Below are 24,841 nucleotides of genomic sequence, written 5' to 3'. Positions count from 1 at the left end.
TCCTTTCTAAGCTTGGAGAAAATATTAATTGAAAGGAAGATTAATTTTTATCTTTATTGCAAATAATCTAGCACATTGTAGCTTTTTTTCCTGTAAATTTTACTCATCAGAACTTGATCAGGGATTGATCTTCAGTAAAAACACTTGACTTTGTTCCCTGACAAAGAATGTCTTAAATAATTGTAATGTGGGATAAAATAACAAAAAAAAAAAAAAAAAAAAAAAAACAAAACAAAAAAAAAAAAAAAAAAGCAACTGAGCAACTCTCAATTAAAAAAGTAAGAAGAAAGAATGCACAGTACGAGAGATGGATTTCACATTTTTTGTTACTCCCTGTATGGTATAATACTCTGAGGCTTGCTTCTCTTCTGATCACATTCAACTTTGTCATTTAGTACAGAACCTTTTGCTGAAGTTCATCCGGCAAAACTGTAAGTATAATTTATAAAGTAGGCCTGTTCTGAACTTTTTTATCTCAGGCAACTCCTAGAACATTGAGAGTTTTTATTCCCAGTTTCATAAATGATAAGCAAATCAAATTTTGGATTATCACTATAAGCAGTCTAGGTATGTATGCAAAACCCACTGAATTTAGCCACATTAGAGTATCAAATAATTGATGTAGTTATACAATGAAAAAGAGATATATTGCAATCATATTAAAAAAATGTAATATTCTTGTCTAATGAATACAATATTGATTATACTACTCGTTACTTCACTATTTGGTACAAAATTTGAGGTCTTTCAGGATGTTTTAATCACTCTTTTAAATTTCTTTATATTTTTTACTACTGTGTCTAAAACCCATAAGTCTCTTGCAAGCCTGAAACAAATACACATACAAATTTGGGAACCACACATGCAGAAGCTCCAGTAGCTCAGGATATAATTTCTTAATGCTATAGTATACAAAGGATGCCTCTGATTAACACAGCATTGCAAAACCTTACACAATTTTTGTCAACAATTTGCTCTTGTGAATTTTGCCATATAGGTCTATGCAAATTTGTCTGTTGGACCAATAAAAGCCCTGCTAAAATTTGTCTTCCTCAGCTTTGGCTGAAAACTGCTCAGAATTCTGTAAAACTGTTGCAATCATGTTTTTTTACTGTTTCAGTTGATTGTTGGACTATTTTGTAAGAACTTCCTTATTTTATGAAAATATATTTTCTGCTTGTTGCATTCAAAATACAGTTATTTTATACTTCTGAGAGAAAGAAAGAGAATTCTCTGTATAGTTATGCTAGTACTAATGATTCATTTTAATTGAGAATAAAGCAGTTGATAATAAGTTATTTCAGGAGAAACCCTTCTTTTTCAGGTTTTTACTGACTTGTAATTTGGGGATGGTTGGCTGGTAAGTGAGCAGGTGCTGTTCTTAAATGCAGTTTCCTATTTTTTACATGACCACCACAATTCATGCTGCTGTTTGAAAAAAGGTTTTCAGACCTGTTATAGTATATTCTGCATGACACATTTCCTGATAATTGAAACAGATGTAGAATGGTTTCTCCTTTCTCATGGTGATTTTATTCCTAACCTCATTCTTTTCTAGTTCTCTGTTTCCTTTTTTTTTTTCCCCTTTTCGGGATGGGGGTGGTGGTGTGTAGGGGTGGGGGGCAGGCTGGGAAGAGTAGCTTTGGCTACAGGAATACTGTTTCTTGCCAATGCTGAGCTATTTTGTATGTTGAGGGAGGAAAGATCAACAAATAGACCTTCTGTATTGATTCCCAAGAGAACTGAGAGGAAACAAGTAGTCCAAAATGTATTCTTCCTGAATCTCTTTGCAAAGGTCTGGGGGAGGTGATGAAGTCTTCCTTTAAAAATGTAATAACAGTTTTAAAAAATGGCAATTTAAGAACATAACGTACTGAAACTGATAAACAAACTAAAATTACTGTTCTGACATAGACAATAAATCATTAATATATTTTTACTGCTAGAAATGTATTTCTATATATAGAATCAGAATTTTACATGATTCACAGTTACTATATGAGCAGTTTTACTATATAAACTAGACTAGCTGAGAATGTAGATGGGAAAAGTATATAAACTTCTAGATGAGAATGTAAAGCAGTTCTTCCTTTCACCATCTACAGTAAAAAGGATCTTTCCATCTCGGGTTTCAGTTTTCTTATTATCTTCCCATTCTTCTGCTAAAAATGAAGCCAAATACCTGATCTTTTTTTAGACTTCTGGTTATGAGACAGCACCAAGCTATACTTGACTCATGTTTGCTGAACTAATCAGTTACTGGCCAATACAAAACATTTTCAAAGTGTACCCTGAGAAAGAGGCACTGTATTTTTGAAATAAAATTTTCAGCCTGTGAAATCACATTCCAGTTAACTATCTACTTGCAAAGTAAATTGTTTTCAAAACATAAGGTAAAATTCTTTCAGGTTTTACAACTGGATCTGACCTGGATCTACAAGGCTTTAGTACTGTATTTTCATGTTTTGGTCATTCTCTTTTATTAAAAACCTATTCAAACAGAAGCAGATTCAACTAGAGTCTTCATTGTGTAGCTGAAGTGGCAAGGGTTCAAGAAGCAGAACTGTTACTAGGAGATCTGAGAAACTAATTCACAGTAGCCCTAAAGCCTTTCTGAGTCTGCCTCTGCCAACACTAGCAGGTTCCAAATGAAAAACCTCAGAGGCCCTGTTTTCCAAATGCCAGCTTCTCAGCCGTGTTACCCCACACTGGTTGATCTGGCCAAGAAAATTCATGTCCTTATTTTTCAATTGTGTTAGGCATTACTAGTGTGCATCACCTTGGTAAAAGAGTGTTTGGTGATTTGCCCTATTTGAGACCAAAGTAAGAGCAGAATTTAAAATATTTGTGCTCTAATACGAGTGGAAGCATAACATTCAAACCTAAGGAAACTGATCGTGGCAGTACCGCTGCCTTAAGCAGTAGTTGTACTTCACTGCTTTAAGTGTAGCTGAAATTTACAATTCAGCGGTAGAATGTAGAGGATTTTGAGGCAGGTCTTCCATTAAGTACAACAGAGTTCATTGCCACCACATTTTTAATAGAAATAATCTTGTAATTATCTTTATTTTCTTTGTGCTGAACAAGACAAAAACAGTCTAAATACCAGCAATAAGGTCGTCTTCCTAACCATAGATAAGGATGCTGCTGTATCCTCCCAGGAGGAGGGGACTGGCTAAAAAGCATTGTAAGTGTCACTGTTATATCTCAGGTTATAATTGATATTGCAATCTGTCTGTTTCAACCCCCCAACAGGATGCCTTCTGCTCTCATTGACAGTTAAGTAACTCATACAGTCAATTGATGTAATAAAATATTGACCGTTTATAAATTAACAATTCAGTGTACAGCCAATAATCTCCTTTGCTTGCCAAAAGCATATCCCACTCTCATGAGATGTACTATTGGGTATAACAGTGCAATTACACTAGAATATGTAATGCAAGCACAAGTATACTAGTATATATAATTATACTAGTGTAATTGCTGGTCTCCTACCAGCATTAGATAAACAGCAGCTCTCCTGTTTGTTGGTGATGATGCCACAAAATTGCCCATGGATTACTTAGTGAATCACTTGTCAACAGCCTACCTTATCCTTATTGTTAATTAATACATAATTATTAGAGCTTTTCATTTGTGTTTATTGAATGATTAAGGGTCCGTAGTCAGAACTTGGAACTCACTGAAATGTTATTCCAACTCTGTTATTCCAACAGAGTTTGTTGGAATAACAAACTTTGTTTGAGGTTAATCTTAGGTTTTAAATAAAAAGAGTTCATCATCATGAATTTAAAAAATGCTTCCAAAAATTGAACAGGATGAAAAGACAAAACAGAGCATAATTATAGCATCTGTTTTCCCATAAAAATACCCTGCCATGCCATAAAGACTACAGGACTGAACCCAAGAGGTACATGCTTCAGTGCAAAGCTAAATATACTGTCATTTATGTTTGCAGAAAGTTAATAATAAGAATATAGTGTAACTGTGTTTCTAAATTGTCAGTTCAAAACCATCAAAGCCTTAAATGTGTTTTGAGTGATCAAGAGGTAAGCTGTGTAAAGTTGAGCTCATTTTCCTGATCTTTGCCACCTATCAGAAATTACTGTAACAGACTTAAGACAACTATATGTAGCTTAAATGCTAAAATTAAAGGAAAAACATGGTTAAGTATGTGTAATAAGACAAAGTACATTAATCTGCTAGTTGTTGTATAGCAAAACAATTTTTTATTTTAATGTTTCTTTGAGGAAAACTGCATCATGGCCTTGAGCACATCAGCAGGTTCTAATTGCCACGAGAAGCCTGTAACCCTCTTTCTCTGTGTGCCTCTTTTGTGAACTCTTCCCCTCACCAAGTGGTTGAGTGCTTTTTTTTAAGGCTAAAGCACTTTCCCTTGCCAAAAATGAGACCCTTGCTGTTTGCTGACATGTTTATTTGCGACTTGTTACTCCAAATGTCTGTAATGAGTCCCTCAAAAATGTATCTCAGCTTTTAAATAAAAATAAATGTAAATTCTGATAATTTCTTGAGTATATTTCACAGTCATCTTAAATTAAATTGAACAAATTTTCTTAAATGTAACAAATAGCTTAATGAAGACTTGTGACAAAGGTTTGCAGTAGATAATTTTTCTCTGTTTCTCTGAAGGAAAAAAAAACAACTGTGTTTCGAAAGGGAAGATCAGGTTTACTTCAATAGAGTTTGCCTAAGTAGATCACAATTAGAAGACTGACAACTACTAATTTGATAGCAAATTTTAGTTGCCTTCTAGCATGCATGAACCTGCCGTTAAACTCACCAATTCTTCGGGGTTTGAATTGCTATCAACAACAATTTCTGCATTACAATAAAGGTAGATAAAGTTTCTAGTTGTAAACTTCTTTTTTTGTTGTTTTTTTTTTTTTTACAATTAAGATCATATATGAAACTCTGTAACACAATGCTGGCAAACATTTTATCTGTGTCCATAGTTAAAACCTTCAACATGTTTTGAGTTTTATGTAGTACACATATACCTAAACATTACCAATCACCTAATCTATTAAAACCAATTTCCAAAAAATATTTCTAGTTTATTGCCAGTGACTTGTTATATTTAATTAGAACCAAAAACATACAAAATTACTTTATTTCAGTTTTGATAAGTCAACTAACATGTCAAAATCAATCCTGACTGACACATTTACCAGACACTTTGCTTTTCTTTGCTTTGGAATTAATCCTCTAAAGTATTTATTCTCTGATAGATGTGGAAAACCTGTTAGAATCTTACTGTGTATCTGTGAGAATGCACACGGATGTCAGACATACCATGAAACTTCAATTCTGCATTAGAAAAAGGCCAGAGGAATATGTGTAGGAATCTACAAAATAAATTACAATTATGGATTTGCCTGGTATTTGCTAAGTAATTTTTCTGTCTGTAGTTTATTTAAAATGTACACAATGAATTTTGTACCTACCTTTATTTTATGAAATTGATTCAGAACAGACTAAGGAACTGTGAGTGTTATTGCAAGCTCTACCAGTGTAGGCTATGTCACTGTTTACAATATCACATCTTTAACCATGCTGCTTTTTTACAATTCTAGCATGAGGAGTAGGTATGGATTTTCACCCAATCAGTATGTTTGGAGCATGATACATACTCAATTATATCTTGGAAAGGTGTATATGTATGAATGCAATGAGAGTTAGGGAGCTGAGTTTGTGATTTGAGTACAGACAGTGATGCTGTCATCACTGATTGGCACAGATTGACTCTTGTCAGAATGAATTTTTTAGTTACCTCTAAAAAAGTAGATAATACTGAAAACACTGAACACAGAATGAAGAAGACATTGTAGAACTCTTACAGTAATATAATCTACCAACAAAGAGATCACTCAAGTTTGATATTTGAGGATTTATCTCAGTGTCCTTCTGAAAGGAAAAGTTCATAAGAACAAATGTTATCCCATTTTAATGTCCTTGAGGCTCCTCCCAAAAGCAGTTTTCCTGGCATAAATTCCTCTTACAGAATAGGTCTACCAGCAATTGTCATAGATTAACTAAGGTGGAAGAGACCTCCAGAAATCACATAGTCAACTCTGTTGTTCAAGGCAGGCTGAACACAAATTTTACTCATTGCTTGTGATGAACACCATCACTTTTTGGCTAAGTCTCAGCTGACTTGGTGATCCATCTGACCATCAGTACCCAGACTTGGAGTTCTTCTTTTCATCTAATGCAAGAACTGAGGCTTGTGCTGTATCCAGGTTACACTTTGTAAACTCCAGTTTCAACAACTGTATTGGGTTTGCATGGCTTGGTTTTGGTAGCAGGGAGCATGTGTGTGTGTATGTGTGGACTGCAGGGCTTGCTTCTGTAAGAAGCTGCTGGCAGTTTCCTCCATGTCCAGCACAGAAAATCCCTGGTGGCTTCAAAGGCTGACTTGCACCTGGCCAAGGCTGGGCCAAGTAGAAATGGTGGTAATGCCTCTGTGATAACAGATTTAAAAAGAAATTAAGACAAAAATTGTTGCACGGTTTTAGTATCAGCAGAGAAGAGCAGAGTGGAACATGTGAGAACAGCTCTACAGACACCGAGATCAGTGACGAAGGAGGGGTGGAGGTGCTCCAAGTACGGAGCTGAGATTCCTGTGCAGGCCGTGGTGCAGAGACACGAGCACCATGGCCTGCAGAGACAGCAGTGAGACAGCCCTGTCCCTGCAGCACATGGAGATCCATGGGGAATGCAGGGATCCACCTGCAGCCCATGGAGGAGCCCATGCTGATGCAGGTGGATGCCTGGAGGAGGCTGTGACCCTGTGGGAGACCCATGGAGAGAGGAGCCCTGCTCCCAGGCTGGAGCAGCCTGTCCTTGGAGCACTGCACCCATGGAAGAGTGACCCACGCTGCAGCAGTCTGGGGAGGACTTGCCTGTGGGATGGGCTCACTCTGCAGAAGTTCAGGGAGATCTGTCTCCATGGGAGGGGAGCCCACAGTGCAGCAGGGGAAGGAATCCTCTCCCTGAGCAGTGGGAGAAGCCACGGGTCATGAACTGACCATAACTCCCATTACCTGTCCCCTTGCACTGCTGGGGTAGGAAGTAAAGCTGGGAGGAGTGAGGTGTGGGGAGAAGGTGTTTTTTAAAGTGCTTATTTTACTTCTCATTATCCTGCTCTAATTTTATTAGTAACACAAATATACTTTTTTTGCTCCCCCATATTTTGTACCTTTTAGTTATCATTTTTTCTTTTTCTTACGTGTATTTATTATCTATACTTCTTCTTTTGGGTCTCATCTGTTCTGTTTCTCTAGTTAGTTGGTGAGCAGCATCAGTGGTACACAAGGTCAGTGCAGGTGTGGGGGACAGATTGGGCTCAGCAAGGGGGCTGCCAAGCATACAGACACCCAAGAGCATCCCAGAGCCCCATTAGGACTGGGAAGCCCCTAAAGACAATCAGGAATAGCGGTGGGTGAGGTAAAGTGAGATGGCCTGCTATTGAATCAGCAACTGTGGTGACATCACTCTCCTAGGACTGACACATGTCCCATCCCAAAATTGCTTCAAGTACTATACTGAGATATCCACCCCAAAGGTAAGACCACCCGTCACTGAGTAAGACAGATGATTAAAGTTACTCTTCATGTGAAATTGAAGAAGTAGCATAAAAGTGAGTCAAGAATGGGAAGTTAGGGAAGATTCCATTGCAACTTCTGATATCAGTCAATAGGTTGAACCTATCGTCTCCCCCTCAGGGATTCCAGTTGGGTAAGAGCTGTACTCTAAAGCATGCTGAATCATCTCAAGTTAGCTTTTATTAGGGATTAAAGTTTGTTAGTATACTGTTTTGAATTACTATATTGCTTTGAATATGTTTTCGCAGTCAGATACCATCACCAGCAACCCTTGAACTTTAACCTGTCACAATTATATAAATAAATAGTTATTCTGTAAATGGGTAATATGAGTCCTGTCGGGACCCAGGACTTTCCTCTGGCTGCCCTGGAGGACTCAAGATCCTGGCAAGGGGCTCAGAGACCTTGTCACGGGGTCAAAAATACCTGTGCCTTTGATTTTAATCCATGGAAAATGTTACCAATTTTGTGTGAAGATTTACAAGCCCCAAGAGTTTGAGTAGAATGATGGTTAATTTGTCACAGGGTGAAAAAGTAGGATTTTGGGGTTTTAGAATGGGGGCTCAAGAGGCAAGATGGAGGAATTTAGGTGTGTCCTGTCCTTTCATCTCCTTCTTCTTGTCCTCCATCTTCTGCTGTGATGGCGGCACTTTTGGATTGGTTTAGAGTAGAGACAGACTGTCTAACAAAGGTTATAGGTATTGGAAAGTTATTGTAGATAAAGTACACATGGTTTTTAGTACAAAATGTTAACACCGCCCCAAGGACGGGCAGTGTGCCATGGACCAACCTGCTGGACAGACCTCCACAGGTCAGAGAAAGAATGTAATAGATAAGGAGAAATAAACAACCTTGAAAAGAAGAATCAACAAATCTCGACTTCTTATTTGGTCATGGGGCTGGGAATAAAGAGACTTTCTAACACCTCAGGGTCATCTCAACTTCAGAAACCTGAGAAAGTCCTTCAAGGGCACTGGCAGTCACTTTCAGCGGGTAAAGGTAAGAAGACCCAGATGGGGTGTCTCTGTTTGGCATGTGACCCTAAAGAAGTCAGCTAAACCTCCCTGCAATCCGGTGAATGGCTCAGTGAAGGGTGCCCATAATGAGACATTGACAGACTGGTCAGGCACAAGGGTCTTGGATTTTCTGGGGCATGGACAGACTAGTCAAACATTAAGGGTTTGAGAAAATCTCTCTTTTCATGTGACAAGTGCCATTACTGAACTTGGTGGTACAAATCCTATGGCTGCAATGTGACTATTGATGGCTACAGGCTCTCTAGAAGAGACAGGGGAGGAAAGAGAGAGGCAGAGGGGTCACCCTCTACATCAGGAGGTGGACTGAGTGTGAAGAGCTGTCTCTCAAGACCAGCCACAAGCATGTCAAAAGCCTGTGGGTGAGGATCAGGGACCAAAGCAACAAAGGGAACCTTGTGGATGGTTTTAAGTACAGACCCCTAATCAAAGGCACCCTATTGATGAAGCCTTCTTGCTCCAGCTACAGGAGGCATCATGCTCACAGGCTCTTGTCCTGCTGGGACTCCAACCATCCCAAAATCTGCCAGGAAGCAGCATAGTAAGCTGCAGGCAAGCCAGGAGACTCTTGGAAAGCATGAGGGATACCTTCTGGAGCAAAGGAACAGACAGCAGCCCTACCAGAGGGGATACAATCCTGGATCTGATGGGCATCAGTGCAAGTGGGCTGATCTTGAACGTCAGGGTTGGAGGAAGTCTGGGCTGCAGTGATCACACATTGCTGGGGGAGTTCGCAGTCCTGAGGGGTATGGGCAGGCAATGAACTAAGTTAGGCCCCTGAACTTTGGGAAAGCAGACTTCCAGCTCTTCAAGGAGATAGTCAGTGAGATCCACTGGGAGACTTCCCTCAGGGAAAAGGGAGTGGAACAGAGCTGGCAGATCTTTAAGGAAATCTTCCACCAAGGGCAAGAGCTGGCAATCCCCAGGAGCATGAAATTGGGCAAGGAAGGCAAGGGAACAGCAGGGCTGAGTAGGGAACTGCTGGTCAGACTGAAGGGAAAGAAGGAAATAGACAGGCCATTGAAGCTAGGATTGGTGGCCCAGAAAGAGCTTGAAGAGACCTTGAAGAGATCAAGTTTGGTTGTGCAGGGTCAGGGTGAGGAAGTCCAAAGCAAAACTGGAACTGATCTTGGCAAAGAACACAGGAAGGGCTTCTACAGGCACATTAACCACAAAAGGAAGGCCAAAGAAGGTGACCTCCTCCGATAAATAAGGGTGGAAACTGGTAACAATGAATGAGGAGAAGGCTGAGGCAATATCGCTTTGCTTCAGTCTTCAAGGGCAACATTTCTCCCCACATCTCCTGAGAGGATGGACAGCAGGATGGGGACTGCAGGGAACAAAGTCCTTCCCACTGTAAGTAAAGATTAGATTAATGTCCACTTAAAGAACATGAGTGTACAGAGGTCTGTGGGGCCCAGTGAGATTCTAACCAGAGTCCTGAGGGAATGGCTTATGCATTTGCCAAGCTGTTCTCCATGATATTTGAAAATGTCTTGGAAGTCAGGTGAAATCCTGAGTAACATGAAAGAGGAAAACATTGTACCCATCTTCAAAAAGAGTACAAAAGAGGACTCTGGAAAACCAGCCTGTCAGCCTCACCTCCATGTCTGGGAAGATCATGGAGTAGACCCTCCCAGAAACTATGTTAAGGCACACATAGGATGGGGAGTTGATTTGGGACAGCCAGAACAGCTACACCAAGGACAGTACTGCTGGACCAACCCCGTGACCTTCTGTGGTGGGGTGACTGCATCAGTGGGAATGGAAAGGGCGACAGATGTCACAGATGTCATATATCTGGACATTTGTAAAGCCTTTGATACAGGCCCCCACAGCATCCTCTTTCTAGAATAGAAGAGGATGGATTTGTTGAATGGATTATTAGGTGGATAAGAAATTGGTTGGATGGTGGCATCCAGAGGGTTGTGGTCATTGCACATTAGTGACAAGTGGTGTGCCTCAGAGGTCCATATGTTATGTTATATTTTCATTATGACATAGACAAACGGATTGAATGCACCCTCAGCAAATTTGCAGATGACACCAAAATGAGTGATATGGTTGGTACACCTGAAACGTGGGATGTTATCCAGAAGGCTCTGGAAAAGCTTGAGAAGTGGATCCTTAGGAATCTTATAAAGTTTAATAAAGAGTACTGGTTTTGGCTGCAGTAGAGTAAACCTCCACAGTGGCTGCTATGGGGCTGTGTTTAGGGTTTGTGCTGAACACAGAGTTGATAATACAGAGATGTTTTTGTTATTGCTGGGCAGGGCTTGCACAGAGCCAAGGCCTTTTCTGCTTTTGGTACAGCCACACTGGGGAGGGGAATGGGGGTGCTCAGGACATCAGGACAAGATGCAGCAAGGACAGGTGACCCAAACTGGCCAAAGGGATAATCCAGACCATGTGGCATCATGCTCATCAAGCTCAGTGTATAAGGTGATAGGAAGAAGGCAAAGGGGGTTGGGGGGAGTGGCATTTGGAGCAATGGTGTTTTTCTGCCCAAGCCACTGTTATGTGTGATGGGGCCCTGCTCTCCTGAAGCTGCCTGAACACCTGCCTGCCCATGGGAAGCACTGAATTAATCCCATGTTTTACTTTCCTTGTGTCCCTTTCCTAAAAGGGAAAGCTTCTGCTTTCCCTTTTAAACAGTTTTTATCTCAATCCCTGAGCTCTTCAGCTTTTACCCTTAAGACTCTCTCCCCAGCCCCACTGGTGGGAGAGTGAGTGAGAGGCTGTGAGGGTTTGACTGCTGGGTGGGATCAAATTATGACAAAAAACCAAGTGCAAAGTGCTGCACCTGGATTGGTGCAACCCCTGGTATGAGCACGGGCTGGGATGAACAGATCAGAGCAGCCTGCTGAAAAGGATTTGGGTGTCTATTGGAGTTTACCAATATTACTGAACGGGACTGCCTTGTTCTATCTGGTCCCAGCTGCTGAACCAAATAGCCACACCTGTGGAGTTTTCTCCCCAGGGATGCTATTGAGTACCTGTGGTCATGGCTGAGCCGTGGGGACAAGTCCGGCATGCCCTGAGCTCCAGTGCTTATGGGCTGGAGCTTGCTGTAGATGTGGGGTCACTCCTCAGGCCTTCCTGAGCTGGAGAAACCTTTAAGGTGAGGTGAAGAAAGGAGTGGGTCCTGATGGAGAGTTTTTAATTCAGAGTTTTTATTTCTGAATCCTGCAACAACTCCAACAACCTCTCCAACCGATCTCTCCACCAGAACCCCCACTGCGTGCTCTGCTTGTCCTTTTACCTGGGGAGAGGGGCAGGGGAGGGGACCCAGGGAGCACCAACCAGGTGTGAGGGGAGGGGGTCTCAGGTGAGAGGGACACTTGGGTGGGCCAATGGCCCCCCAGGGGGTGGAGAGCATCCTTTTGACCTGCCAATCTCTTGACGCTCCCCTTGGAATTTCTGGTTGATAGACAGTGCCCAGCAGGGGTCAAGAGTGGGGAAAAGGAGAGGTGATTGACAGCCCACCTGGGGAAAGAAACTTCAGGGAGAAACCAGGGGAAACTGAGGCAAGCCATGACATTACACCGCAACAGTTGTCCTGGCAGATGAGAGGCTAGACATGATAAAGAAAGGTGCACTGGCACCCCAGAAAACCAAACATGTCCTGGGCTGCATCCAGAGCAGGGTGGGCAGCAGGGCCAGGGAGGGGATTCTGCCCCTCTGCTCTGCTCTGCTGAGACCCCACCTGCAGGGCTGCAGCAGCTCTGGGGTCCCAGCACAGGAAGGACATGGAACTGTTGGAGTGAGTCCAGAGGAAGCCACCAAGCTAATAGGGGGGTGGAGCACCTCACCTATGTGGAAGCTGAGAGAATTGAGTTTGTTCAGCCAGGAAAAGATGCACCATCAGGGAGACCTAATTGCAGCCTTCTAGTACCTGAAGGGAGCCTACAATAAACCTGGAGAGATTTTTTTTTTTTTTTTTTTTTTTTTTTTTTTTTGGTAAGAACTTATATTGACAAGACAAGTGGCAATAGCTTCAAATTAAAAACCGGAAGGTTTCAATAAGATATCAGGAAAAAATTCTTTAATGTTTTTTCCCTTTTTCTTGTCCCATTATTTGTGAATTTCTTATATTTAGTCCCTGTAAAACACATGAGAATCCCTTTGTCAATAAACTAGCAGGAGAGATGTATTAACCAACAATTTTATTTCTTCCATTAATGTCTGCTAATTGTTTCTATTACCTGCTTTGACACCAGGCTTGACACAAACAACTTCATCAGAACACTAAAAATCTTGTGGCTTTCTCTTTGTAAATATTTTTATGAGAAAGCAGTGAAAATGTCAGGTTTGCTGTTATAGTGCCCAAAAAGGTAATCTTAATGTTTAAGAAAAGTTCATGCGTATATTTGGCCCCAGCTTCAATGTATATGAGAGAAAAATACATTAATTGCAGGAATACTTTTCTGATAGTAATTTTTTCAGTTTGTGAAATTTAGGCAACACTTGCAGCTAGGTCTATGTGACCTTTATGTTACAATACCCAATGTATATTCTGATTTCGTTAACAAAATTATAGTTTATTCATTATTTTCACTGTTAGGGTGAAGAATGGAGTAGATCCTTACACAGCAGACTTGAGTTTACTCTAGTGAAATGCTCTTATTGAGCTCCTTCAAATATTGGGAAGATAATTATTGCAAGACCTATGTCAGAAACAATCAGGTAAAATCACACTAACTTTTAAATATTCCTGTTAATCATATTGCAATTACTTTTTATCTTCCAAATGATCCCTTGTTCTCCTTATACAATTTTCTGCTTTGAAATGGCCTATGTGTTTTGATTTGACATTTCTGGAGATCAAGAGGCAATCTTTCCCTTGTGGTGACAAGTTTTCTGACTCTGGATGTATTTTCTTTTGGCCTCAAGCCTGTATGTAATCCTGAAAATGTTGTGGCTTAAGATGAAATCAACAGGATTTATTTTTTCTTTTATATTGTTCATCTGTGTGTTTGTGTAGGCTCTATTGAATTCTTTTGCTCTTTGGATTAAATGCTCTGTGAGTTCCAAGACACAGAAACTTCCTTTGAATCATAGGATCACAAGATATTTTATGTTGGAAAGAGCTGCTGGAGGTCACTTTGTCAAACCACCTATTCAAAGAGGCTTACCTTCAGCATTAGGTGAGGTTGCACAGAGCCCTGTTCTACTGAATCTAGAAAAATTTAGAAGATGAATACTTTGTAATCACAATACCTGCTCCAATTCCTGTATGATCTGTGTTGTTCTTTTTCTTTACAGATAGTGAAAATTCATAACTTGTTACTTCTGTCTACTCTTCTTCAGATATGGACCTCTAAGGAAAGTTTGTTCCATCTTCTCTGCAATCCCCCTGCAGGTAGGTGAAGAGTTTCCTTCTAATCTCCAGGTAAACAAAAACTGCTGTCCTAGATCTTCCTCCTCAGGTGCCCCATCCTCCTTACTTTCTCTTGCCTCTGCTCAGCCTTTCTCCAATATGTGTTAGACTGAGCACAGTACTGTGTCATGGATGGATTCATGTGCTGCACTTGTAATAGAGATGTAGCAATGTGGTTTTTTTGGTCTAAACCAGTGATTTACCGAAGTTTCATAGTAAATGTGAGAGTTGTTAAATCAGAAGTGATGGCAAGGAGCTCTTCAGTGTTTACTGCATAAAGGGCAGGGTCAGGCAGAACTATCTGAGATCCTGCTGTTGACTCAGAGGTTTGAAAGGACCCTGTTGCTTTCTAATCTTCCTTCATGAGGGGAGCTCACATGCAGCTTCATGCTGACTAAGTCCCAGACTTGGTGCATGTCTGAATGATGACACGGGTACAATCAATCCTTTATATCACTTAGGTAGGATTTCAAAGTATAGGATCCTACTGATCACTTACCAAGGATGTGTTACAACAAGGAATCTCTCAGCCTTGAGGAGTAACCTTGAGAGGCATCCCTGCTCAAGGGCAGATCCTGGCTGCAGCCTGCTGTCCCATGGGAGAGATCAGTGGGCCCTGGGCTGTCCTTTCTTTGTGGAGGAGGCTGGTTGACTTACAGCTGTACTTGGGGTTGGCATGTGCTCAACTAGCCTTGCTGAACAAGAATTATGGCCCTTGGCTGCTGAGCAAGAGTTATGGCCCTGAGCTACTGCATCCACCAGTCAGATGCACCACAAACATCACTGGTGGCCACTGCTCGAGCAGAAATGGGGGAAGTGGAGACACACCATCACATGCAGACACAGCCTTGAAAATGCCAAACAGAGGGGAAAAGTTTTCTTCCTTGACCTGCTAGTCTGCACCCTTTAGTCATTCCGTATACAGGAGATCCAGGCTCTGTGTAATCTGATAATTAATATTGATGTTTGAAAAAATAAATATATTTTTTGTTGTCAGCTAAATGAGAACGTTTTATAACTTGATGATGTAATGAAATGTGGATAGCAGTTTACAGGAGACCACAAGATGGTGCTAGAGATGGATGACTTCAAGGAGCTGTACAATAGCAGCCACGGTGTCTTGTTTCTGGGCAACAGTTAGCCCATGTAATTGGCCTTGTAAGAGGCAATTAAGAGAGGGGCTGGTAGAGAATCTTCTTTTTTGCAGTCTGTTTGTATAAACAGGGAATATGGGGAGTCACACTTAAAGCACACAAGCTATGATTTCTTAGGTTAGACAAATTATGGGTAAGCAGAATCAAAACCAAAATGATACTAAAATAATGTCTGTTTATATGTATCTTCAAAATTCATATAATGCATATGCAAAAGTAGCAATACTCAAGGGAGAGTATTCTTCTCTTTGAATCAGCTGGGAATTACAAGATACAGATGTATTGTATTTACTGTGATAGTGCCCTGACCACATCATCCTAGCTAAGAAAAAAGAACCCCTGACATCAGATTGTGAGTGCAAGATGAGCATTTAACACCAGGGAAGAGGTATAAATGAGTCCTTCTACTGGGATGTTGTGTTACTGAAGATCCTTAACTGAAACTGCATAATTTAGATTGCTTACAAGTTTTAGCGGTATTGCAATTGCACTTGATTGTAATAATTTTTTTAGACTGTAGAGACATTCAATGTCTACTGAATGTTGAACAAGAATTATGGCCCTTGGCTGCTGAGCAAGAGTTATGGCCCTGAGCTACTGCATCCCTCAGTCAGATGCACCACAGACATCACTGGTGGCCACTGCTCGAGCAGAAATGGGGGAAGTGGAGACACACCATCACATGCAGACACAGCCTTGAAAAAATGTCAAATAGAGGGAAGAAAAATTACAATTCCTAATTCCAATTTCTAGCTCTTGTGTTTCCCTATAATGAAGGCAGCGTATGTAACACAGAGAAAGGTCACTTGCTTTATAGTTATTGTAGTTCTTCTCACAGGTTTTATTGTAGGAAGTCATAAATATGGTCAAAATACCACAAGTAATATATGAAGAATACTTGCATTACATTGGTCTAAGCAAACAAAATGCAGTACTTTATTTAAGGCATAGCTTTAGAAGGGTAGAAATACAAGAGCAACATATCTATATTATTATTTTAATAATTATCACATCTGTTAAATGAAAGTTAAAGAATATAATTGTTGTTTTAAACAGCAAAATACTAATTATATTTCATATTCAAATGTTAGACACATTGGATTATATTGTAAAATGCTTGAAACTATATTTTTCTGAAAGACTAAAAATGAAAGCCATTCTGAAATGGCTTTCATTTTATCTTTTAAAATAAAATTTCTATATGATTCCCACCTCACATATTAAAAACTTATCTGCCACTCACAAGACACCTAGGTTAGTGGGAACTGGAAAATGTCAGTTTGAAGGGATTTTATGATCAAAATAAGACTCCAGCAAAGATTAGGTTAGAGAATTTTTAACTTGATTTACTATGCACATTAAGAGTTATGTAGTTGTCTGATTTTACTGTGTTTTATGAGAAAAGAAGTCAAATTATATTACTACTTTAGATATCAAATCCTAAAGTTTACAAAATTCCTACTGCTGCATTCCATAAGGGCTTATTTTCCCTTGAATAGTTAAAAAAATTAAGATGGCACATGGTAAAAGTATAAAATTCTGCATATAATCGTAATTCAAATTTTAACTATACAACAGATTCAAATTTAACAGAGGTTAATGATACTTTTGTGATGATATGAGCAATGCTGATTTCATTAATATGCTTTGTACAAGCTTTGTTTTGACTTGTCTTTTCATCAGCTTGCTATCTAGCACATTCTGTAATTTAGTGAGGTGATTACACTACCAATAATAAATGTATGACTACGAAGTGTTAGTGTTTCAGATAGTAAAATTAATGTACTTCATATGAATCTATTTCTCATGCAACATCTTTAGTTTAACTTGACTTGATTCTTGTGTAATAAGATCTGAAATTAATATCTAGAGTTTTGGGGTTTTTTTCTTCATGTTAACTCCTGGCAGTTTATTGAACTCTTGGCAGGTTCAGAGGTTGTAGGTATTATTTAGAAAATACTTAAAAGTTCTCTTCAGTGAGCATTAAAACCAACATAAAGATTTTCGTTATTTGAAGAAAGCAAGTTGTGAAGTCTTTTAAAGTCTCACAGACCTTTGGAGTTTAGTATACAACAAAAAATTGCATTATTGCAATGTGCATTGGTGTGATTGACTGACTGATGTTAGGATTCTTATTTCAGGAGTGCATTGGTTATTATATTTGCACAGGACTATTCTTGCAAGTGTGTTATCTTGTAGCCTGTTTTGTTGCAACTAAGCAGCAGCCTCTTGGCGTAGGTGCATCATGTCTATCATTATACACATACAGTCTCAAAGTTACTTGCATCGCAGAAAATTGCCACTAAATCAGGGTGGAATTCCATGTACAGCAATATACCAGATCTTTAACACTTAGTGATCCTAATAACTTTCAGGTTGTTTTCTCATGAATTTCATGCAGGGCATGGTCTATGGACATTCAAGTGTCAACATCTTCCATTTGACACTGACAGACCCTCTTGCTGAAAGGTAAGTACTCGTATGTCTCCTCCAGTGTATCCCACATAAGCACTTAGTGTTTGTTCCATTGAGTAATTTTGAACATTATTGTTTTTCTGATGTTGTTCTGCACTCTGCTTTGCAATTGAACATGTGATTGTGTTTCCCTCTATGACTCAGAAGTGGAAGCCAACATGTCAGAGCAATTTTCTGCTGTGTTTGCAGGCATTTGTTATGGCACATCAGTTCAACGTGCCTCCCTCCCTCTGCCTGCACATTGTGCATCTGAGGCTCTGTGTACATTTTCTTAGAGAGCTGCCATGCTGCAGAGATGCTGAAATTGCATAATGGACTATATGGGCTGGCTTGGAGCTACAGCCGCAGACGCATCTTCCAGCTTCCAGCATCTTCCCTTATTCTCAGATAGAGTCAAGACACCTTTTCTGACTCTTTCTCCAAGTCAGTCAGTCAGGATATGCACACATGCATTTAACAACTTCTGAAAGTTTCCTTGTCATATTCAGGTGAGCTTATAAGAAACAGTTTTTAAAAAGTAAAATGTTTACCACATGTAGAGCTAATAGCACAGTTTATGATCATATTCATATATGGTCCTTATTGTTGCCATCTTTGAAATATCCCCCGTATATTTTCCCACACTAGAATATTTTGTTTCCTTAAAAACATAATTGGTAGGTAAGACACAGAGACTGATCAGCTAGTATGTTTTTCAAACATGACCTTCCTCTTTTCCTATTGAATGTACAGAAATGAAGGGTGTTGGTGACTTAGAAATTATGAAAATGTAAAAATTCTGCTCAAACATTAATTAGTTGATCTCAAACTTCCTCATCTTCGTAGGAACTGTATGGGCATTTAGGCTACTGAAAAGTTACTTCTCTTGTAAGAGTGACACCCTGAAGTAGAAATTTTTGTCCTCATTGGGCTCTTTGTTTTCCAGCTTGCGAATGTCAAGTGAGTCATCATTCACACACAGATAGTACCTTCTATCTTCGTAGCATTGGAACTGCACTGAATCTCCTTCGCAATGCATGATGAAGAAGTTATTATCTTCACTCAGCTATGAAAATACACAAAGTAAAAAAACACATTGTATTTCTAATGCCATTCTATAATATCAAATGTGACAAAAATTCATTTATGTTGTTGATTTGTTATATTTTATGCTCGTTATACTTTTCTCCAGTGACTCATATTTACCAATTTTTACATAAACCTTAGGCAACGACTAATCATTTTGGGATAGATTCTGTGATAACTATAAATAAAAATAGTACCCATGTCCCTCAAAGGACTGAGTAATACCAGATTAGTAGATGCATTCCTATGGTTCACAAAAACACCAGCACAGTCTCCTCAGTGTGTTTACGATAACTTATGTCTTTTGTCTGGTTAAACCATTTTCTCACCTTAGGCCTACCCTGTCAACTGCCACTAGCAGTAAAATTTAAATCTACAGGTTTTTTGCCTCTTTTGAAGTAAAATTAGAATGTTACAGTAGAAACTACTCTTAAACAACTTAAACTCTATTACCTGTGGCTTTTCTGTATATCTCCAATTTCCAATGCACTTTTAAAAAAGATCCATCTCTGGTGCAATAGCTATTGTCTAAAGGGCTACTCTCTCTCTCTATGTGTGTGTGTGTGTGTGTGTGTGTGTGTGTGTGTTTGGGTTGACTGGACACCTCAGGGTAGGGGTGGAGAAATAGTTACAAAAAAATGTCACATCAGAGAGAGGAAGAGTATGTGCTGAAATCTGCAGAAACTGTTAAGCTTGAGGCACCACAGGGCTGCTGAACCTACCCGTGGTCTCCAGCGCTCCTCCAGCACCTACCACAGGTCGTGTAATCCACATCACATCCAAACAGTTGCTGTACAGAGATCACAGGCAGTGAGTGTGAGCACAGCTGCTGAAACCAGGTCCCCTGGGTGTGACTGTGCACAGCTGCCTGGAACTGCTGGGGTGGGGGTATGAGCCCCTGCCCCTGCCTGTGTGCACTGAGCGAAGGACTAACTGTGAATACTGTGTGAATAGTTACCTGATGCTAATAGTGGGACATTATTAATTAATAGAAGGTTAAGATTTGTGTTTCCCCCAACTCAGCTTCCTGCCAGACAGCAGGGAATTTAGAGTATCTTTTGGGAAAGACTGAACATATTGTAATCAACTTATTTTAACTTTCCTTTTGAGTGACCTTGTTGAACACTCTTGTCCTGCCCATGTTCTATAAGTCTGCCCATGTTCTGATCAGTTCTGTAACTCTGGCTAGTCTGGTGTGTTATCATTGCTTAAGCGGACTTCTAAAAAGAAACTTTACAAAGATTACTTTGCAGTAATACTGAATGCTTGAAGAAAAGCAGGAGTGCATTTAAGGGTACCAGCTTGCTGGAGATTACAGCATTGGCAATAACCACCTTTTGACAGAAGGAGCAATGTGTCCTTTTAGCCCATATGACAATAGGAGATGGAAAGAAAATGTTTTGCAGTTATTCTAGAGAACCTCAAGGAAACTTGGGGAATACACCTTCTGTTATCAGCAATGGGAAGAATCTACAACATTCTGTCCTGATCAATTCAATGTAACAACAGTGTCTGCAGCTTCAATCAAAAAAAATAAAGTTTTAAAAAATACTGTTAAGAAAGTTGAAGAAAATGTGTCTTTGGGAAACAAATACCTTCTAGGGACTCAGAATGGTAAAAAGCAAACATAAAAGGAATAAGAATATTTGGTGAAAGAAAACCAGTAGAAGCAAGGAGAGAGATTCATATTTACAATGCAGAAATTCATGCTAGAGCAAGGGAGATTCCAAACGGGTTTTGTAAAGAAAATGTACATGCTGACAAAGGCAGATTGAGATCCAGAAATTTAAAAATACCTACTGTACCTGCATGAAATGATGGAAAATTAGGTGGAAAACTGTAAGAGAAAAATTATTTGGAGGATGACACTATTTGACTGGGAGAAGGAAGAAGGAAATAGAAGCATAATGAAACACCGTTAGGGCTGGGAGGTGCAGCAGGTCATTGGAAAGAGTAAAATGTTTTGCAAGAAATCATGGCAGAGGTGATTTTCTCTATCCTATAAAGAAGGATAATGACAAAACCTGAAGAATGTGGTGGACTACTGACAGATAATGTTCCTCCTGAGGACAGTTTCCACAGTAGGAGTCAAGACAATTTGCAAGTTCCAAGAAAAAAAGCTACTGATTTTTAGTTACAATTTGATATTTTGCTTTCCATTGCATTAAATGAAGAACTAATTTACAGCTTAGGTTTTACATTTAATGACAAAAATTTCACCTTTATTCATGTCCCACAGGTGATTCACAATGCATTTGAAATATTTGAAATATTCTCATGTCAGAAAAATGTTACAAATTGTCTTCGCAGGCTAAAGTAAAACATGTCAGTGATGGGAACTACAGAAAAAGATGTGAGAGTAGTATACAAGTTTTAAAACAAATAGACTCAAAACTATATAAAGTCAGATCGAATATGGTATAATGAGCATTACTCCAAGCTAGGTTTAAATGCTGCGCTCTAACCTAGGAAGAAACTAGAAGATAAAAAAGAATGGATTTGAAGGCCAGCTGAAACAGAACGTCTTATGTTGTCATGATGCTTTACACAAAAGAGTGTAGGGCACACTGCAATCTACATTTTGCCTCAGATAAAGCAAGGAATCAAAGAGCACATGATCAAAGAGACATGAGTCTGCAATGATGATAAGCAAACCAGTAAAACGGAGCTGAAGGTTAAGTTCTGCATCACAGAAGTTATGGACCTTAGAAGACATTACAAATTAGTTATGTGGTTTGTGGCTAAAAGAGGATTGATGACACACCAGTGAAAATTTTGGCTTTTGTTGTGCAGTGCATGCACAACACCATGAGCTTCTCTTTCTTCCCACTCAGTGCGTAAGCTGGGATGGGCAAGAGCCTGAGATGGAGCACAGCTGGGACAGCTGCGTCAGAGTGGCCAAAGGGATACTCTATGCCATGTGATGTCATGGCCAGTCATAAAGCTTGGTGTGGAGGATGGAAAATGTGGGGTTGAGGGGATGGGTGTTTGCTTCTGAGAAAAATACTGCTCAGAGACTGGCTGAGCATTGGTCAGGGGAGGAGATGAGTAAGTGCTTTGCATCACTTGTGGTTTTTTCTGACCTTCATATGTTTTGCTTCTGAGGTTTTTTCCTTAACTCAAAAATTTTCTTACTTTTGCTCTTGCTATTCTGTAATAAATGCACAGTATGGTGCTGGCTCTCATGAATGCTATATCCATGTTATAATGTTAAAATAAGTTCTGTTAAGATCTGGTGTTTTTTCGTATAAGTTTTGTAATGCTGAAAGTTGATCTCTGACCACTGGGAAAGTTGAAGCAAGAAGAGCTGCACAGACTCCAAAAGGTGGGACGAAGGAGGAGCAGGGTTGGAAGAGTGACACATGCATGAGCGTGGAGAGGGTTGGCATACCAGGGGGTGGCTTGTCAGTAGCATATATAAGGATTATTGTAGGTGTAGGCAGTGTGCGTCTGGCTGCAGCTAAGCACCCGGTGCAGTCCCCTTTTCCTTATTCAGTCCCTAGTCGTGGTTCAACAAACCTTTTGAAATTTTAAGAAGTGAGGTGTCGTTTCTCGCATATTCTCTCCCCTGTCCACTGGCAGGGAGCGGGTCTGCATGAATATCTGGGGCAGGGACTTGGATGCTGGCTGGAGCAACACACCTCAGTCTATTTTTTTGCCACAGTTGATCCTTCCTGACGAATAGTAGGGCTGTGCTTCCAGCCCTGAATCAGTCAGCTCCTGGTGTACAGACATCCCTCCCCTGAAAGTAAACTTTGGCCTGCACACTGCTGCTGAATTGATCAAGAAAAATGCTTTGGCAATATCAGCTGTAGCATTCACTCTGCCACCTTTGATTCCATTCATACTGAAGGTGCAGGGTCTCTGAAACAGCAGCCCTCAATGGTGGTGTGACTTTGTTGAGCCCAGAACTTTCAACTTCCATCAGACTTCTACACTAGCCATATGTGACTACTGAAGTAAGGCTTGCTGATCACTCCTTGGCTTTTCAATAGATAAATCAACTTTTGGAGTAAAACATCCAGGAATCTCAAGCTGCATGCTGGGTGCCAAAAAGGACTGTGCTCTGTCAGCCTGCTGCCAAGCACAGTAAACATGGCATTGTCAGAACTTACAAGGTGAAAACTTCAGAACCAAGGTATCTTGGTGGGCCTTGCCAGATTTAATGTTTGGAGATTATTTTAGCCTACTTAACTGGAGTAAAGAGGAAGTCTCTTTAAAAAGTCTTTCATGACTGCTTAGCCTCTGGTATAATCTCTTTCTTACTTTCTTACTTGTCTTTATCAAACTACTCAGTAAAATAGAGAGGACTATGGAATAAACTGTTACAGCTCTTAACAGAACTTCCACAGCTGCTGTCCTTCAGGTCCCAGTCCACCCATTCTGGGATATTTCAGTCAAAACTTTGGGAAATGCTGTCCGGATACAATGATCTAATAACCTTGCATTATCCAGCCAGGAACAACTACCTGAAGAAAAGCAGCCTGATCCAGCAATTGAAATTGTTGAATCCTATCCTTTAGTATTCTTTTAAGCAAATGTGTTAATTCATTAATTATTGAATTAATTCATGAAGATTTGAAACAGAGGGAAAATTGAGTGCTACTAGTACTTCAGAAAAGCTGAGAAGGTAATGGGTCAAGAATACATAAAATATTATTGTTGAACCAGAACAGAAGTTACACTAAAATGAGTACTACAGATATGTGCTGAAGAAGATGTGTACTTCTTTGATAACCATTATACGTTCACTAATTTCTGCACTTCTGGAAGAGTAAAAAAGAGAAATAGTAAAAAATTTATACATAATTAAGGCAAATGGTAAAATGGGAGCTGGCTTTCCTACTGGGAGAATTATGAGCAATGGGTGGGGGAACTGGGAAAACCTTTTAAGTAGATAATCTAAAGTGAAGTACTGTTCTGTAGCTCTGAGGTCATTCTGTTGTGTAGTTAACTGCATTTTTTTCCTATGATATTATTAATTATGATAAGAATGGTCTTACATAAGCATGCTCATTACAGAGTTAGAATAATCACAGTTATAAGCAAATGCTCCTGAGCAAGCTGATGAGGTTGCCTTCTCCACTACTGCTCTGGCTGGGATGCTGCCACTGTGTGAACTGTGTGAGGCCATAGCTGTGTCTACAGTGCAGTTTTCCATGCCTACCATAAGAGCATTGCAATAAATATTGGTTGCCACCTGTGTTGCTTTTCTGACTTAATCCCCAATCAGAATCAGATGTTATTGCAAACTATTACTTGCTGTAATTTTAAAGAATTATTTTATTGTTATTACAACCTAATTAATGTTTTAAATTAAATTTAATAAAAGATGTTTCAATTAATATTGATTGTGAATCATGTGTCAATGTTTCAATAGCCTTGGTTACAGAAATGAATGTTTACAACACTATATACAACTCTTCCTGGTATAACAATAGGGTCTGCAGATTCTCATGTTTCTACTACTTCTACTGGCAGTCTTCAAATTAAAAAAAAAAAAAAAAAGAAAATGCCTGTTTTTAAGATTTACTGTTCAAAGCTAGCAGATCAAATATCAAATTGCATCCCTGCATAGCTTTGTCATTGTCCATGAGAAGTATTTTTCCATCTCAGTGCTCTACTCCCACACTTTCTGATCCTAAGGACAATGCAGGCATTATTCATCACACTAGGAATTATTTACTGATCGGTACACTCATTTTAGAAGGTTTACTAAGAATCTCATGGTTCAGAGTTGTCTATGATTTTGCCTCTTTACCCAACCGGATATGGTTCAAGTGCAGGCTTCTGATTTCTCCTCGTACAAATGAGTGACATTTTTTTCTTCTGTTTCAGGATATCAGCAAGAAACCATGATCACTATCTGTCTTACTAGGTAATGAATAGGTTTCCAGAAAGAATTTTTCATTTTAACTATATTTAAAAACCCAAAGTGATATATAGGTCTCTACAGACAATTGTTACAGCTCTTTCCAGATGTCTCCCAAAACTTGCTGGGATAAAGACACCAAGCCTCTGTGAACAGCTCCACAGAAAAGGCATGTATTTTTATATTTTAAAAGAGTATGAAATAAAAGAGTGTATTAAATAAAATTTGCAGAA

General features: G+C 39.6%; 1 protein-coding gene and 1 long non-coding RNA gene across 2 annotated transcripts in view; one reads left to right on the top strand and one right to left on the bottom strand.

Annotated features, from left to right (window-relative positions):
* The first annotated feature begins 278 nt into the window (after nt 1-278).
* LOC135290346 (uncharacterized) lies at nt 279-23,769 on the top strand. The gene is made up of 6 exons (XR_010353112.1): nt 279-431; nt 13,227-13,348; nt 13,647-13,809; nt 13,928-14,024; nt 17,598-17,665; nt 18,597-23,769. It is a non-coding gene; the product is annotated as an uncharacterized LOC135290346 (long non-coding RNA).
* LOC135290345 (uncharacterized) overlaps nt 16,180-24,841 on the bottom strand; it is a 33,754-nt gene continuing 25,092 nt past the window's right edge. The window contains exon 8 of the mRNA XM_064404261.1: nt 16,180-18,716. Coding sequence (XP_064260331.1) covers nt 18,528-18,716 — 189 coding nt within the window. The 3' untranslated portion in view covers nt 16,180-18,527. The remainder of the gene's footprint in view (nt 18,717-24,841) is intronic.

The sequence above is a fragment of the Passer domesticus genome, chromosome Z (assembly GCF_036417665.1).
Source record: "Passer domesticus isolate bPasDom1 chromosome Z, bPasDom1.hap1, whole genome shotgun sequence".
Classification (NCBI taxonomy): Eukaryota; Metazoa; Chordata; class Aves; order Passeriformes; family Passeridae; genus Passer; species Passer domesticus.
Note: the sequence above shows the minus strand (reverse complement) of the source record. Positions and strands in the feature narration are given on the sequence as shown.